Source organism: Emydura macquarii, unplaced genomic scaffold (genome assembly GCF_026122565.2).
Source record: "Emydura macquarii macquarii isolate MOO-44397 ecotype Brisbane River unplaced genomic scaffold, CSIRO-AGI_Emac_v2 contig_1390, whole genome shotgun sequence".
In the NCBI taxonomy this organism is placed as follows: Eukaryota; Metazoa; Chordata; order Testudines; family Chelidae; genus Emydura; species Emydura macquarii.
The window spans coordinates 10,514,477-10,533,105 of NW_027131527.1; the positions used below are offsets into that span (position 1 = coordinate 10,514,477).

The 18,629-nt window shown below is 39.1% G+C and overlaps 2 protein-coding genes across 5 annotated transcripts in view; one reads left to right on the forward strand and one right to left on the reverse strand.

Annotated features, from left to right (window-relative positions):
• Nucleotides 1-18,629, reverse strand: part of CTNNA3 (catenin alpha 3) — an 813,634-nt gene that overhangs the window by 424,905 nt on the left and 370,100 nt on the right. The gene's annotated exons all lie outside the window — the stretch shown is intronic.
• Nucleotides 9,031-10,729, forward strand: LRRTM3 (leucine rich repeat transmembrane neuronal 3). Its single transcript, XM_067552605.1, has one exon. It carries the CDS (start codon nt 9,046-9,048, stop codon nt 10,510-10,512), a length of 1,467 nt encoding a protein of 488 aa, XP_067408706.1. The 5' UTR covers nt 9,031-9,045; the 3' UTR covers nt 10,513-10,729.

The following is an 18,629-nucleotide window of genomic DNA, read 5'->3' on the forward strand; positions in this document are numbered from 1 at the left end:
GAACTGGCTGGTGCTCCAGGGCTGGGGCTGGGGCCAGGATAGGGGCTGCTCGGCCTACGGTCTGGGTCTGAGGGTGCTCAGGCCGCCCAGGGCTAAGGCCAGCTGAGGCTACAGCTCAGGATCGCTGGCAGGCCGGGACTTGGGCCACCCAGAGCTAGGGCAGGCCAGGGCTGGAACTCAGGAAGCCTGGGGCAAGCTGACTCTCTGGGGTGGGGCTCCTTCAGTTGTGGTTGGGGGCTTGGGTCACTAGCAAGGGAGGGGACAGAAAGGGCGTGGCCTCAGGCAGAAGGGGCGGGGACATAGGCTAGCTTCCCCAAACAGGAGTTCATGGGCTGCCCATGCCACTTTCTTTTTACACTGGGAGCTGCTAATTTGAAAACCACTGCTGATTACATCAGTGAGACAAGAGATCCCACACACATTGTTTATGGCTTTATATGTGAAAACCAACACCTTAAACCCCACTGAGATACAAAACAGAAGCCACTCACTACAAAGTACTGGTGTAACACACTCTCACTAATGTGCTCTCTCTATATATGAATCACCATTCAATAATTGTTGAATTCTGCCATAACTGTTCACACTGAATACTTAATTCTGTAAATAGCCTTTGCAGAGTAAGATTCTTCTCAGTTTGAATTAGGGTGGCAGAGTCTAAATGTGAGCCATATAAAACATAATTGGATAAATCTCTAAATAGGGATTAATGTTCAAGAGGTCAGTAGAATATACACAGCCAACAGCAGGGACTTGTTAACGTTGAAGAGAATAAAGCAAATAGGAAAAACAAAAACATATTAGCACCATAAAGAACATTTGATCCAAGTAGTATCAATGAAACTCACAAACTGACCACCATACCAACTCTATCATCATCATGAAATACTCTATTCATTCTATTCACAGTATCTAAATTCATTATGGTTCCCCAGTAATTTGGAGACTATCTGAAATAATATAGTGTGGGAAACGTTACAGCAAACTGAGGTGGAAGGTAAGAAATGGGCCCTTCTGTGCCATCTTTCCATTAGAGCTGGATGAAAAATGCTATATATTTTCTGCAAAATGTTTTAGACAAAATGAAAAAATTGACTGTCTGTGGAATTTTGGGGGATTTTCAAAATGAGAGGCTGATTTCTGTGTCCTTCTGTCCTCTGAAAGAAAGAAGTCTGAGAAGAATGTGAGTTTTGACTTTTGATAACCTCAGAATCAAAGAAATTGTATATATTTAAAAAGAAAAATTCTGTATCCTTAGATTTAAATTAGTAATGCTGAACCCAGAAGTTATTTATTACTATGTCAGGATATTGTGTTCAGTTAGGGCCACCCTATCTCAGGAAAGATTCAACAGAAATAAAAGGCCCACAGGCAGGTGATGCAAATAACTAGGGACAGGAAGGAACCTCTGTAGAGGGAGAGAGACTCAAAATACTATGGCTGTTCACTTCAGAGAAAAGACAAATAGAGGGGACATGAAAGAGATATAGAAAAAAATGAATGTTACAGGGAAAGTAAAACATGTTCTCCTATTTGCCCTCTCATTATATCAAAGGCAGTTGTCACTAAACCCATTTAATAGATGGAGAAATAGCAATTCAGAGATGGTAAGTGACATGCCCATCATCACAAAGCAAGTCTGCACTAGCAGCAAGATTATTGCAGTTTTTTTTGGCTCCCACTTCCATGCCTAATTTGCTAGACCACAGTTTTTGCCAACTGTCTGACTCCCATACTGGGGATTTCACCTCAGCCAAAAGGAGTTCCTGAACTGACCTCACAGAGGCTGATGATTCATTGACTACATCATATGGTAAGGAGTCTAGACAGCATCATCTGACAAGGCAAGAAGCACGTAAGTGCACATTAAATGTGTAATAGATAACATCTCTGAGGCACTCTGGCCCAATCCCTTAGCCATCACACTGATGAAATGGAAAGTATATGGAAACACACTGTATGTCTATGCTCCATGTTTGTACAGGAGTAACTGTAGAAGTTTCAACACCCTCAGAGAGTCCCCCAGCTAGTCAACACCTGAAAGAGCTCAATGTCTGATAGGAAAGAAATCACTGTTAGGATGATGAAAGTACTGTACACACCACCTCCACTGATCCTGCGCCAGCTGTGCCATCTAGCCCTGCTCTTGCAGAAAGGGGTGAGGAACATAATTCAGACTCTCCCTCTCTGATACCACAGTTAAACCTCTGCAGCATTCATCCTATGGCAATCTGGGTCCCCAAGCAGTAGGTTTGTCACCTTTACCACCCACCATGCCCTGCAACTGCTGCACATACTGCATCTGCAGAAACCTCACAGCAGCCTAGAGATGAGATGCCCTTAAGAGAACTAACTGGAGAGAAGGCTGATCTCATAGATGGCTATCACTGAGTTCTGAAGAACAAATATGAAGTGTGCGCACTACAGGAACAACCAGAGAGCAGGCACTCTTCAAGTAAACATTACAGTGGATCCACACAAGGACAGAGGCTGCAGACAGAGTCCCAAGCACCGATTATTAAAACCACCTGCCAGCTTGGTATCTGCAGAGCACCCAAAGCTTTCAACTCTTACCCATTCATACTGTACTGGTGGAAGTTACCACAATGGAGTGTTAATGACATTTCATCATCCCTACCCACTTTAGAATTTAGGCCCTGTATTTTTGTTGCTCCTTCCTCTTTTAACTGAGATGCCGCAGAACCAGTTTGAGAGTGCCATCACAAAACCAACTAAAACAATAGTCATCCATCATCACTATGAATAAGCCAACTGGGAGATTTGTACCTCCAAGTGCTCATATCACCAGCTGTAACAATTGATGCAAGCTGCCAACTCTTAAGCCAACTACAGTGTTGTAGTATAAAAAGCCCAAAAGGAATCTCACATTCCCCTGCAAGCATGTAGGAGTCATGGTATGATGCTAGAAATCTAGTCATTGCATGTCATGAGCACAATCCTGGCATCACAGACAGCCACCATGTTCATTAAACAGGTATGTTTCCTGTTCTAGTATGCAGCAAGACACATCAGAGACCTCTGTGCTCCATTCACAGTGCACACTACTGAAGGAAAACCTGCAACTGCATAAATCCCTGCATCATTTGGTGTTGTGTAACTGTGAATGGAGAACATGATGCCTTGTGTAGACCTGCAAACCATGGCATTGAGGAAATCCTCAGAGTATACAGAGCAGTGACTGATAAATGCTTGTAAGCTTCCCCAATGTCTTTTGAAAGAACTCAAAGGCTAGGAAGCCAAATGCAGCAGTGAGTAACTGGTACAGAAGGAGCATGGCTCCCCTCAAGCTCCTGGTCCCTCTTCAGCTCATCACAGAGCCTGTACCTCTGGATGATTTAACCCTCAGTAAGGTCAAGGAAAGTCTTGTAAGGCTAATATTTCTTACTAGTGTGGTAAGGGAAGCTCCTCTTTGGAGATTGACTCTCCCTTGCCTAACCCCCTTTTTCCTCATTATATACAAACCAAGCATGTTCAGGTACTGCAATGAAGTCTCGCTTTGATGCCCCCCCATCCATTACCATCCTCTGTAGAACCCCTATACACCTGCACCCTGCATATGAATCCTGAACCTTCCCACCTCCTCCCTTCCTAAACCCTTGACCTTCTACTTTCCTTTTCCTCATCCTATCAACCCTTGCCAAATCCTGTCTGTGTGTGTTTGCATCTGTCTCTCTCTCTCTCACTTTCCAACATAAACATTTGAGTATGGAAATTTATAGCCTGTTTGGTGTACTTACCCAGCTCTAATCTTATCTTCAAATAGGATGACCAGATGTCCCAATTTTATAGGGACAGTCCTGATATTCGGGGCTGTGTCTTATATAGGTGCCTATTACCCCAGACCGCCTCTCCCAATTTTTCACACTTGCTATCTGGTACCATATCCTCAAAGAACAGTCATTTAATCAGTGACTCCAGAAATGATGAATACATCTTATTATCTTCCCTTAATTGGACAGTGGCCACACACTACTGTACAACTTAGAACAAACTTACTATTGCTAACCCTCTTGATTCCTCGCTTCTTTACTGCTAAACACCATCTAATAAAAGACATACTTTGCCACTTCATGAATCCAAAGAGGGTAATGCAAGGACATTTGTCACCCACAGTCACATTAGTCACCCACCCACACGTATGTGTGCTTAAACATACAAGTGTTACTTTTGTATCCAGATATACAGTTGCTGAATCGTCTAAATCCAGAATCCTACATTATGGGATTTGTGCAGTAAGTACTTAGGGTAGTGGGGTGGGAAAGGATCAGTATGGCTTTTCAGAAAAGAAAGTAATTCATAGCCTATAGCTGTGGACTTCTTAACAGCTTTACAGAAATAAAAACATTTTTACCAAAAACTCATTCTGACAAAATGATTAAAAAAAAAAAACAAAAAAAAAAAACAAAACACTTTTTACACAGGAGAACACTGAAGGTGGAAGATGGGAAGCTGGGGCAGATTTATTATTGTTTGGGTGAGGAGACTCAATTAACCTCTGATAATGCTTGATTCCCAATTGTAATGCAATCACAGAAATATTTTGAACCGTCTTCATTTGTCCTTCTTCCCCTCACTTGTGGGGCTCACAAATCATTTAATCCATGTACTGCCTTCCTACTTCTCTTTCCAAATGTCCACAGAAAATGGTGGCAGCTGCTTCATGTCTCAGCTGTTTTTAATGCGCCTGAAAAATTGCAAGTTCTTCTCCTCATTGTATTTCCTAAACTAGCCCAGTTTCAAACCAGCTCTATGGAGGCTTCACATACCTACTATCTGAAAACAATACAAGGTGCTTGGTTCACCCCTTGGCTATGCCAGCTTCCAGTAGTGTAAATCAAGTTGCAGGGCCCCTGCTGATGGAACATCCTCCCAGAGGAGTGTTGCAGTCATGCAAGGTGACCACCTACCTTGCTCCACTCAGAGCCTGCAGTGAACAAACACTGCCCCAGAAATGGCCTAGGCTAGTCGGGTTGGGAAAGCCCCTGGTGGAAGCTTCTGAGAGGGCAGATTGTTCTATCTGTCCTCTCCCAGAACTGAGTGCATCTAGAATGTAGCTGTCCCTGTTGGCTCAGAGGCATGGTGGGGGATGCAGTTTGCATCCCCTTGTGTCAATGAGGGTGAAAAGAGCCTATCATCTTTTATGGCAGTGTTTACATTATCCAGCCAAAAAATACCACTTTCACTCTCAAGTTAGAAGTGATGAATTTGGTTGAGAGAACGAATCAAAACAACAGAGGCAGTTTGGCCTAAAAACAACAAAAAACCCCAGTTATTCACCCAGCTCTACTCCCAACACATTTTAAAACGTGATTCTGATTGTCTACACTTGGTGCTGGGTCAGGTTTAACAGCATGTTAGTTAGCACATTTGCCGACGTACCTCATTTTCCCAGTGTAGTCAAAGCCTAGAGGAAAAAGTTAGCTCTCAAAGAGTAGAAGTGTAGCTGCTAAGGCGCAGTTCTTCACTAGCAAGACTTACTGTTCTCCAAAGCTTTTGTGGATCACAATCTACATCAGAAACAGAAGCCCAGAAGCCTCTGAGAAAGTGACAAAAACAAACTGACAAACTTCCATGGACTTTGGAACATCTCAGGAGATGCTGTCCTACCAGACAAAGAAAAGTGACAAACATTCCCTCTGAGCACCAGTTGATGTGTGGCTCTCTAGATTTCTGTTACTTGCAGTCTCCTCTTGCTTGGAAACGCTGTTCTCAGTGGACCAGAATGGAAGATTGACTGACAAAATACAGTGAATAACTTAAAATGCAGTCTGAACAACATCAACATCCAGAAGCAACGTTGGAGAATACTAATGTATAAATAATATAAATTAAATACACATTAATGGATTTATCAAATTTTGAGTTACTTTACTTATATGAAGAAACTGTTGCACTTCAGATACCGCAAAATTGCAATAATCGCTCTAACATGTATGTCATTGTCTTTACAAAAGGGAGTTTATACATAAAAGTGAAGAAAACCAGGGTGTAGAAGAACAAGAATCGACCATAAAGTTTGGGTGTGATTCTTTTCTCACTGTAAACTGGGAGGTAACTCCACCATATATCATTGTATAACCAGTGTCAATGAGAGGAAATGCAGGCCAAACATGTACACATTCTAAGGTGCTTTCATACCTAAGATAAAGTCAGAACTTCAGTTAAAGCCTCTGATTTTCAAAGTTCATAATTTGTCTGTTAAATTTTATGCTGCGCTGAAACTTGGTATATAAGGTCTTGTGCTGGAAATGATTATGGTTGCACAATTTAAACAAAATCTGCTCTGCTATCTGGAGACACAGAAATGCAAGTGAAAAAAGTGGTTACCAGATACTGGCATTTTTTATGCTTGTATAATTCAAAAAAGATTCAGTTAAGAAAATTGAACTTGACAAGCAATTAACATCATGTTCCATGCTTGCTTTGTTCAGCCATGTCTTATCGCTATTTGCTACTTTATAAAAAGTGAAAACAACTAACTGTAACAGGGTGGCAGGGATCTTCTGTTTGCTCACCCTAGTGGCAATTGTTAGAATAATGAAAAAAGCTGTTGAAGTTCTGCTTACTTTTGGTAGTGGAATCTACTCAACTCAACCATCGGGGGGGGGGGGGGACACGACGGACGGGGGGAGAAACGGGAGGGAGAAGAGAGTCTGGAGAAAATTTCTTGGGATAGCAAGCTCAGGGAGAGATTGAGGTTTATACTGTATTTATTATTTAGGTTTATATTCTAGTTGAGATTTATATTGAACTATTGTTTTTTAGTTACCAATAAAGCCATGCCCAGAAAGGGCATATGTTTGGATGCTACCTCAGGATATTCATGTTCTGTTTAGAACCAAGTAAGGACACAGCCCAGTCACATAATGTGAAATGTTAGAAAGTTCCCAGTGCACTGATCACATTTTGAAATGTGGTAAGTTTCAAAAGGAATTATGTTACATGAAACTGTATGCTCTCATCTGATTGTAAATCACAAGCGGCTGCACTGACAAAAGTCACAGCCCATAGTAAGGGACAAAGTACGGAGCCACAGTACCCCAGTGGATCTCTGAAGATATTCTGCCTCAGCGCTCCCCAGCTGCATTTAGGGGAGTGCAATCAGTGACAATCCTTTAAAAGATGAGGTATACTCCTCTTTTGCTCTGGCTAACTCTTGCAAGGCACTGAGCCATGGTTCCACCTACTCTACCACCTATCAGACACATTCTTCCTTGAGGGGGACAATCTCAATAGCACCCTCTGTGCTATAATTCCACTGACCATGCAAGGGGAAGGCTCCTTCCTCCAACAGGTCATGCAGGGGGAGGAGGCTCCTTAATCCCATGGGAGGGGAAGAGGAGGGATGGAGGATTCTTGTTCTCAAACATAAGGTGGCCACAATCAATTTTATTTTTTATTTTTATTTTTTTTAGACTGTACAAAAGTAAAAATCTATTTCTGGGTTTTTGTTTTTTTTAAATTTATTTATTTAATTATATATTTTCAAAGTTCTTTAATTACAGTAAATACACATAAAAAACCCTCAAACGTGTCTTTACTTAACACGACAAAATCAATAGGGCCAGATTCCATATCAAATCTATTTGGCTCCTTTGCTCGCTGGACTATGTTTTTAACTAAATCTAGCTTGTGTTTAAAACAGTTAATGTTGTGAAACAAAGGATAGCAAGTTATGAAATAAAACGAACCTGATAATTCCCCTACACATTTTTCCACTATGATTTTTTTTTAAAGGGCAAAAAGCAAAATGTTAGTCTCAAAATATTTTTCATGATATGAATAGTTTATCCTTGTTAAAATGTTGGATTACAGACACACTAGCTGCATTAAAAAGTAGTGAGTTACCGTGGGTGTGCATGCATGAGAGAGAGAATGAGAAAAGGCCTTTGACAAAAGCAAAAACGAGACAGGATTTGGAATTTTCAGAATATTTCAGTAGTTCACACTGAAGCTGACCACTTCGCTCCCATTTAGTTACCCAGAACAATCACTCATTTCCCAGCAGAGCTTATTCATTTGCAAGATAAAAGGAAGACATTTCTGCACATGCCCATAATATTCTTCACCACTGGAGGCAGTTATACATAAGACTGCATTCACTGAAACCAAAGCAACAGTCGGAGGAGCTTTCAGAATGACAGTATGCAGAAGTGAACAGAGCTTGTGCATTGTACTGGGTTATTCTGTTATTCTGTGCTCCAAAGCAGCTTCCTAGCTGGATCGGGTGCTAACTACAATAACTGCTGTACTATGGAATACAGATGTTTGAATTCAGATAGCTAAATGTTGCTTGGAAGAATCCATCATGCTTTCATATAAAGAAAGATTTTAAAAGCAAGGTTTCTAACAGTAAAGATGCAAAAACGTAATATCCATGAAGATCCTATTACCTAGGAAGAATCTAATATTTTGCTGTGAATGGTGTGTTGGAATTTATTTATTCTTGGAGTGTTCTGCATGGCTGGCAAAGAATAATGTTCCAAAATCAGTCCATCTCCCAAGGGGTCCAATTTTTCTTCCTGGGTGTCAGCAAGCCCTGACTCACAACAGTGCAGCTGACAGGGACTGTCATGCTTGTGGCACCCTAAGCAAAAAACAAAAGACCTAAGGACGACCTTTGAACAACACAAAGGATGGGTATGTTTTTCTTTTTTTTAAAAATATACAGCATGTAGCTTCTGCATAAGACTCTGTTTTAATTGCTCTATAGACTTACCTTGATATGATTTAGAAAGATAGTTAAAATGTCTATTGATTACATTTTTACTTAACTGTTTTACAATATTTATAAAGACTTTTTTAAATCCAAGTAAAAGAAAATAACATGCAAAGTAGCTGCCAAGTTAGAAATTTTTTTTTAATGATTTTTAAAAGAAAGATTCTTAGCATGATTTTAAAAATGACTGATCTTTTGGGGGGGATAACTTTTCTAAGTTGTTTTTATTTCCAGGTTTCAATGTAATTAGGCTACTGCGCGGATCAGCTGTAGCCCTGGTAATAGCCCCTACTGTATTACTGACAATGCTTTCTTCTGCTGAACGAGGATGCCCTAAGGGCTGTAGGTGTGAAGGAAAAATGGTATATTGTGAATCTCAGAAATTACAGGAGATACCCTCGACTATATCTGCTGGTTGTTTAGGTTTGTCCCTTCGCTATAACAGCCTCCAAAAACTAAAACATAATCAGTTTAAAGGTCTAAATCAGCTCACCTGGCTGTATCTAGACCATAACCACATCAGCAATATTGATGAAAATGCTTTCAATGGAATACGCAGACTAAAAGAGTTGATCCTGAGTTCCAACAGAATCTCCTATTTTCTTAATAATACCTTCAGACCTGTGACAAATCTCCGTAACTTGGATCTGTCATACAATCAGCTGCAGTCTCTGGGATCTGAACAGTTCAGGGGCTTAAGGAAGCTACTGAGTTTACATTTGCGGTCCAATTCCCTAAGAACCATCCCTGTTCGAATATTTCAAGATTGTAGGAACCTTGAACTTCTGGACCTTGGTTACAATCGGATCCGAAGTTTAGCAAGGAATGTCTTTGCAGGCATGATAAGGCTGAAGGAGCTTCACCTGGAGCACAATCAGTTTTCTAAGCTCAACCTGGCACTTTTTCCAAGACTGGTCAGCCTTCAAAACCTTTATTTACAGTGGAATAAAATCAGTGTGATAGGACAAACTATGTCCTGGACCTGGAGTTCATTACAAAGGCTTGATTTATCTGGCAATGAAATAGAAGCTTTCAGTGGACCTAGTGTTTTTCAGTGTGTGCCCAATTTACAGCGCCTCAACCTGGATTCAAACAAGCTCACATTTATTGGTCAAGAAATTTTGGATTCTTGGATATCCCTCAATGATATCAGCCTTGCTGGGAATATATGGGAATGCAGCAGAAACATTTGCTCTTTGGTAAACTGGCTAAAAAGTTTTAAAGGGCTGAGGGAAAATACAATTATCTGTGCTAGCCCCAAAGAGCTGCAAGGGGTGAATGTTATTGATGCAGTGAAAAACTACAGCATCTGTGGCAAAAGTACTACAGAGAGGTTTGAATTAGCAAGAGCTCTCCCAAAGCCAACATTTAAACCAAAACTCACCAGGCCCAAACATGAAAGCAAGCCCCCTTTGTCCCCAACTATCGGAGCCACCGAATCCAGCTCAGAACTTGAGCATGACACAGAACACATCTCCTTTCATAAAATCATAGCAGGGAGTGTGGCCCTTTTTTTGTCTGTACTTGTGATCCTGCTGGTAATCTATGTGTCATGGAAGCGTTACCCAGCCAGTATGAAGCAGCTGCAGCAACACTCTCTCATGCGAAGGCACAGGAAAAAAAAAAGACAGTCACTGAAGCAAATGACTCCCACCACACAGGAATTTTATGTAGACTATAAACCTACCAACACTGAAACCAGTGAGATGTTGCTGAATGGAACAGGACCCTGCACGTATAACAAATCAGGCTCCAGGGAATGTGAGGTATGAACCATTGTGATAAAAGAGCTTTTAAAAGCTGGGAAATAGTGGTGCTTTATTGAACTCTAGTGACTATAAAGGGAACGTTTTTTTCACTCCTTTGGCACAGCACTTCCATGTCACTTTTTTGTACATTCATAATATTGGTCATTTTACTCTCATACATAATCAACTCATTGAAATTTAAATGCCACAAATAATGTGAAGCTTGAGTTCTGGTTTAATACAAAACTATTGTACAGACCATCTATTGATTTCATTAAAATCTCACCTGTTTTTAAATAGAAAACTTCTTTCATAACTAATCCACCACATCTGCAGTGTGTGTGCCTCTGTTTAGGCTGAAAAATGACAACAATGCAAAAAAATGTTTTGAAGTTCACTTTATGAATCAAAGACACACTGAATGATCCAGGTACTATAGCTTCATATGAATTCTAAGACTTGCTTGAGCTTACAGATGGTGCAGGAACAGCCCTGAAAGAATGCCTGATTTTTGTGCAATACAAGGCATGATACAAGGCAATACAAGCCAGTGCTAAGTAAAAGCTTCAGATCAGAGTGTGTCACAGAAAGCTAAGGGGGAGAGGAAAATTGAGGCTTACTAAAGAAAACGGGAGGGGAAGATTTACTGTACTAAAATACAGAGTTTTCTAGAGCTGATAACTACTAATTGAAATCTGTTCATGTGGCTTCATACAAAAGATGCCAGTGTTTATCCCTTCTTACATCCAGTTGCCTTTCAGCAAGTAGTCAAAAGGCATTCATTAAACCAGGCACAGAAATTCCTTATTGATGTAATTAGAGGAACTCAAATGTGCAGTAGCAAAGACAAGACCACTTCCTGCACACATTTGTTTGGGTGCTCATTAGAAATTCTCTTTTCAAGACTGTCAAAGACATTAATGTGGTTAATCAAACCATTAAATCTGTCATTTTCTTCAATTCTTTTTTATTTGTGGTCTCTGCTTGTTAGAGTATCTGGATGTGCTTTGCACACCATCCATGTAATAACTAAATGAAGCTTCAAGTATTTAGAAAACCAATCAGGGTACATTTTAGAAACACCAGAGCAAGTGGAAAGAGCTGTCAGTGAAAACTGGTTATTCTATAACCTAAGAAAGAAAGCCAAATGATCTTTAAAAAAATGAGAGAAAAATCATTTATCATTACCCTGCTGAATTCATAAATATTCATTTTTAATGTGAAGTCATTCATCAGTATGTTTCTGGACAAACCCAGATGTCTATTTATAATCTGGATCTCTATCCCTCTCCCTCAAAGTCATTGACAAAATTTTATTGATTGCAGAACAATATACCATCCCCCACATATTAAAATAAATTATAACCCTCACATACTAGACAAAGGATCTTTTAAACTGGATAGCTCTTCTTTCTCATTCTTCATATACAGCCTCATCCTTAAAGAAGCTAATCAGTAATTTCATTATCGCTGTTTTGTAACTTGATTTGGTTTAGTAAATTGCACATCTTTGACTACTTGGGAGGGAGTGTTTCTACAATGCAGTTTCACTGCAGCAGATTAGAAAAAGCAAAATCTTTAACAGGGTGTTCTTGTAGATTCTTTGCTTACTAGGGAAAATAATCAAAACAAATCACCTTGAACTATGCAAGACACAATGAAACAAGGTTAGAAGGCATCATTTAAAACAGCACTAATGTGCTTAAGCTCATTTTAGTGTAATAAAACTATTTTCTTTTTTAAGGTCTATAAACAGAAAATAATAGAGGGTGGATTATTCATAATATACTGAACCATGTAATTCTGGTACCATATGTTTACTGAGTGCAAAGAGCTTTAGATTCCAACATGATTAATAATGCAGGTGCTTGGTGCACTTTAAACTGCATTGCTGAACATAATGTAATTTTCTCAAGCTGTAGTTTTGAAATTTATATAAAACGTCAGTAAAATGAACACACCTAAAACCATTAAAGGACTACATTTTCTACCAGCAAAACTTGCCTATGACTGAACTGAAGATTAGGGTTTGTCAGAAATATAGAATTGAAAGGCATCGCTATACTTTTTGACTTCACCAGTGCCTGAAATGGTGACTAACACGATATGCTTCCAAACAGAAAAAATTACATTTATGTAATACATGAAAGTATAAAGGAAGCTATGTTGCTATTTTGGGGTCTCTCTCTCACACACACACACACACACGTTATACTACTAGCCCAGGATTATTTCAATATAAAAAATATTCAGTACATGTTCTAAGTAACTTTATGTCCTCCATAGAGTATAATGTTGACGAGTTAAAACTATTTTTAAGGTCGACTTTAAAATGTCATGTATTTTAATGCCTCATTGTGACCATACATGAAAAAAATATGAAATAGATACCAATCTATAATCTTTTACAGAGGAAAATACATGTAGAAACAGACGACTGCATTTTTTTCATCTAGGTAGGTAGGGGTGTTGGGGGGGGGGGGGGGGGGGGGGGGTAAGAAATACAGGCACAAATCCGAGACCAACTATGGAGTCTCTTCAAATACCAGCCACCAAAACCATTACTAAATACTTCATCATAGATGGTTAAGTTAATAATGAAAATTCACCATGTTTATATTAAAGCATAGACATGATTAGAAGAGCAATTTATTCAATTATTTTATGAAAGATGCCTAATAGTCTCTATTTACATTTTCACATATTTTCAGTGATAAACACAGATGGATGTGTAATTATTGCTACAGTTATCTGATAACGAAACTGCTGGCTGACTGGAGAACATAAAGGCCTGTGCCAACAATTCCCAACTGAACAGTTAAGAGGGCTGAGTTGAATAATGGTTATTAAATCCAGTTGTGTTGACAATGGGTTATAAAATGGTTTAATCTAGCCTCAAACCATGTTATATACAGGTTAAAAATCATAGGTAGAGTCTACATAGGTTGACCAAACCATGTTACAATTTAGCTGCACCACAATGAAATTTAACAACTGTGTTAAGTCCAATTGTTTTGACGGTTTATACAGCACAGTCATGGAGTCGCAAATCCTAACTATCTTGATTTCCAGTCCTATTGGGTGAATTCCACTGATCTACAGTAAATTCCTATTAAAAAGACTCTCCTTTTCTGAAATACAGCTGGAGTTTTTAAAAGATACCAGGATTATCTACATGACCCTTTCCATTCTCTTCAAATAAGAACAAATAACTATAATCCTGGGCCAGATTTTACCTGCCTTAGGCACATTTTTGTACCACTCTGTCCTAAAGCTACCTTAAATCCCACCACTGGAGAATTTCTCTTATGTAGAGGAATCTTCAGGTGTGTACAGCAGCCATAGTCCCTTTTATGCTGTATCCCATAGGGCTAGTTTGCTTGCTTGTGTATCTTTTTATGGGTTTGATAGTTTGTTTATTATAATAAATCAACCATACCCAGGATTATATTCAGGGGAAGTTCTGAAAGCTCTGATTAGGAAAGTGCTAATTCAGATAGGAGGAGAACTCCATACCTTGATTTGGGAAATCAAACCCCAGAATCAGACTACAATGCCACCCTTTCTGATTGCCTATGCCCGGGCATGGCTGGAGGAAGGAGGCATGAACAAGATTTCCTTATGTGCCAGTGATCCCCAGATACTACTCAAGTCCAAGGTGTAAATTAAGGGTGTCAGAATACTTCAGGAACAGGGACACACCAAGGTGGCTTTAAGCCAGTGATGGCCTCTCCTATTCCTCCTCCAAAGAGTGATCCTTGGCCACAGCTCAGGACCTGAGGCTCTTCATTCGATATAATGTGCTATATCCCTGGGAATGTCTACACTTAGAATGCTACAGGCACAGCTGCATTTGCACCACTGTAGCACTTCAATAAAGACATCACCTAGGCCAAGAAGAGAGATTCTCCTAACGGCATAAGGTACTCCACCTTCCCAAGGCATAGTAGCTAGGTTTATGGAAGAATTCCTCCTTCGATCTAGCAGTATCTACATCAGGGGTGATGTTGGTATAACTACGTCTCTTAGGGGTGCAGATTTTTCACACCCCTGAGAGATGTAGCTATGCTGATGTAATTTCCTAGTGTAGGCCTGTCTACTGATTTTTGTTCTTTTGTTTTGCAATGGATTTTTATTTTATATTTTTAAAAGTGATACAAATAGACATAAGCACAAAATCAGCACCCCACAAGCCCTAACCAGAGTTGGGCGAATAACAGATTTTTCAGTTCAGCCAGCAAATTGAAAAAAAATCAGGGGAAATATTTGTTTCAGTTCCAAAAATGTTTAGAATTGTCATAAATTTGAAATGTCTATTTCAGGTCAGCCAAGTATCAGCAAGAGAAAGTGGGAGCACATCTCTCCTTTTGCAATCTTTAGCCCAGTGGTTAGGCACTTGCATGGGATGTGGAACACCCACGTTTGAATCCCCAGTCTGGAGCAAGGACTTGAATTTAGATTCAGATCTTCTCTTTGCCTGATTCAGAGTGATTTGAATCTAAATCTCCTATCATCTAGATAAGTGCCTTAATCATCAGGCTGTAGGGTGTGTGTGTGTGTGTCTCTCTCTCTCATTATATATGTGTGTGTGTGTGTATATATATATATATATATATATATATATATTTATTTGGCACAATGAATATTTAAATTTTTTTTTTCAGTGTGGAACAGCTTCAACAAGAGAGAGATTGAGAGCCCAATAGGCATAGCACCTAGTAGTTAGGATACTCACATGCCAGGGGGAGATCTCAGTTCAAGTCCCTGCTCCATTGAATAGTTAAGTATTTATACCATGTAAAACAGTTTCAAAAAGAGACTGAGCACAGCCCAACCCAGCACAGCTTTCCACCTGGTAGTTAGGTCACTTACCAACAAGGGAGGAGCTCTGAGTTCAAGTTCCTGCTCCAGAGCAGGAATTCAAATATTGGTCTCCCACAAGCTAGGCAAGTGTTCCAAACACTGGGCTAAAGGTTATAAAAGAAGGGGAAGAGAGAGACACAAAGTTTGCTGGCTCTGCGACCTGGTGAAGTCTGATATAAAAATGTAATTTTTAAAATGAATGTATTGTATAACTTTCCTGAAAAGGTAATTGGATATGTTCACATAGTTTATTTCATTCTAATGGTCTGTGCAATAGTCAGCCACCCAACTCTAGATAAATATTCTTTCAGCTGAATTTGTATGGAACAATAGTGACATCCAGTGGCTGATTAGACTAACTACAGGTGTCTCTTTCAGTTCCCACTCGTTTTGACTTTAAATCAGTCTTCTGCTGTACATAAAAGCAGTGTATAATACCCCTCCAACTCTGCACTAAGTATTATACATGTGAATACAGTATGCTAAGTATTCAACTGCACTATAATCACATGTATTTCATATTTCTACATAAGAGTCTTAATCTAAATTAATTCAGTGAGTGAATGAAGAAAGTAGCAGTAGTATAAAAATGCTGGCAAGAAACGTGCAGGGCTGTAATTGTTATTACATATTATTGCATCTCTATCAGCTAATGGATTAGCAAAGAAAGACTTGTATAATTAAGAAATGCAAGGACCAGGCAAGAATTTAGTATTAATTATTATTATTATATATTTATAAAGCACCATTAACTATCGTCAAGATATCTTATAAAATAACTCAGAGCAATACATTCAACGTCAAGAAAGAAGAGAAATATTTTAAGTGCAATTTTTAAATATTGAAACACTTGGGCAGATATCAAACTGAAGGGCATTCCACCAGCCTGAGGCTATTAGAAAAAGCCCAGTACCCAGAAAATGCACAACATAGGGAAGGCACAACAAACAAATTATCTGACTGGGAGCATAAGGCCAATGCAGTAAGATAAACCTGAATCAAATTCACAGAAACTAACTAAACCAAGGTATGAGAGAGAGAAGGTGGGTGAGGTAATACTTTCTTCTATTAGAGCTCTATGATGCTTGAAAGTTCTTCCACCAACAGAAATTGGACTAGTAAAAGAAAGTATTGCTTCACCCACCTTGCGTCTCTGAGATTCTGGGATCAACATATTTATAACAGTATAAACCAAGGATGCAAGTCTTATTCGCTGCATTAATGCTTTGCATGTTAGTTAATTGATATCAAATAGCTTTGCAAACATTAACTATTTAGTCTAACCAAACACTTACTAGCCCTAGGCATCACTGAACTGCAATCTCTGGGGTGGAGTACAGCACTTGTTTAATAAAACTTATAGCAACTCTACCAAAAAGGTTAAGTAAAAGGTTTTTTTAAAAAACTGGGTGAAATCTTGGCCTACTGAAATCAATGAAACCTTTGTCACTGACTTCCGTGTGGCCAGTATTTCACCCAGTGTGTCCAATTGAAACTGCAGGAAGAAGTTAAGTAAACAGAACTATCTGAGGTTGAATTTAGCTAGGACACCTGGGTCATTACCTATAGTGGAAAATACTCTTTAGGGTGTCAATGGCTCTCAGGATGTCAATGGCTTTGATTTTCCATCTCATCTGAAAGATTGCAACTTTAGAATATAGTGTCTCTTAATCTGCTTGAATATCATTTAACTCTGACTCAGGAGGAACAGAAAACTGTGACGACAAGTATGTGTTTTCAGGTGTCTCATTATGTTACTGATTTCATGCCTTGATTTTCTCCCATCTCACCTGCTAGATTTCATGTTATCACAGAACAAGATTATATGGGTACAAGATTTAAATTTTATCCTCAGGCTGACAGGTGAGTCTGACTGTTGGCATAATGGCATGATATGAGGGCGGTAGGGTGCAGAAAAGTTTAGTCACATGACTATTCTGAATGGATTATAAACAGACAATATTTGAATTAAGGATACTCTGGGAGTAGCCCTATGGTGAGATGGCCAGTTGTGGACTAATATTTTAACAGTGCAATTAGAAAACTTCACATTTTAGAAACTAGCACAACTATGTTAAAGCAGTGAATATGCAGCAGTCACCACCATGAAGTCAGCATTTTCTCACAGTTATCATGCATTGTCACTTGACATATGGCAGCATTTCCTATATTTGTAATAGGTTATAACTATAGTCAATACCATGGTGTGGAAATTGTTGGTAAACAGTGAATTTTTAATGGCTGCTAATGTAAGTGCTACCACATAATATTAGTTGCAGAGGAGTGTGCTCAGGAATGGGAATGCATGAATCCTGTGATCATAGTAAAACGTGGGTACATGTCCCATTTCCCAGCAGTTATACATATGTTAAAAAAAGAGGCAAGTTTAAAAACAAAACAAAAAAAAGCCTGTGTTCTTATTCCGGGAAAAATACTTTTGTGTATTTCTGAAAATTTTTATATATTTAGGGGTTGGGTTTTTTCTTTTGTTTTTTGATTCAGATGTTACCATCTACTGCTCTGGGCATATATATAAACCTTGATACTATTCTTTTATCCATTTTAACTCACACCTGCCTTAAGTGTGGATAAGAGTTATTTTCTGGAGATGTTAGAGGTATCTGCATTGAAATATGGGTACGAATTGATCTGTGAACATTTCAAACATTTTGCGCTGAACTATTTTGTTACCTCCTGTGTGATGGTTTGTAGTACTTCTAGCAGTGAAGTCATACTAGTAGTTATGATGAATCAATGAGGATATATCATCATCCCCAGCTATACTGAGTTTCAGAGGTATTAATTCTGCAGTTAACATCAAAGTAGCAGGCTGTCAGATACCATGTGTGGGTATCACAAAGGTACTCAATGAAAAGAGCTTTTGAAATACTTCCATGTCTCGTCCTAAACCGCTTACAGCACAACTAGTGCTGTATAAATCACCATTGTTTCACAGTCTACATTTTTTAATTACAAAGTAATGTTTTTCTGAATATTTGGAGGTTGCAAATTTGTGCTGAAAACTCACAAAACCAGGTTCTTTCGTGAGATTTTCCACGCTTTTGTTTCTGCTGGTCTGGCTGCAACTCAAAAGGTTCAGATATGCACAAAGGGGAAGATATTAAAGTGGGATGCCTAACTGCCTTGCAATCCTCCCTCAAAATTAAAAGTAGCCTGATTAAAAAAAAGCAAAGGTTAAAGTGTGCTTCACTGAGGTAGAGCGAACACTAGTAATAATACTTTAAGACCAAATTTTGTATCACCAAAATATTATCAAT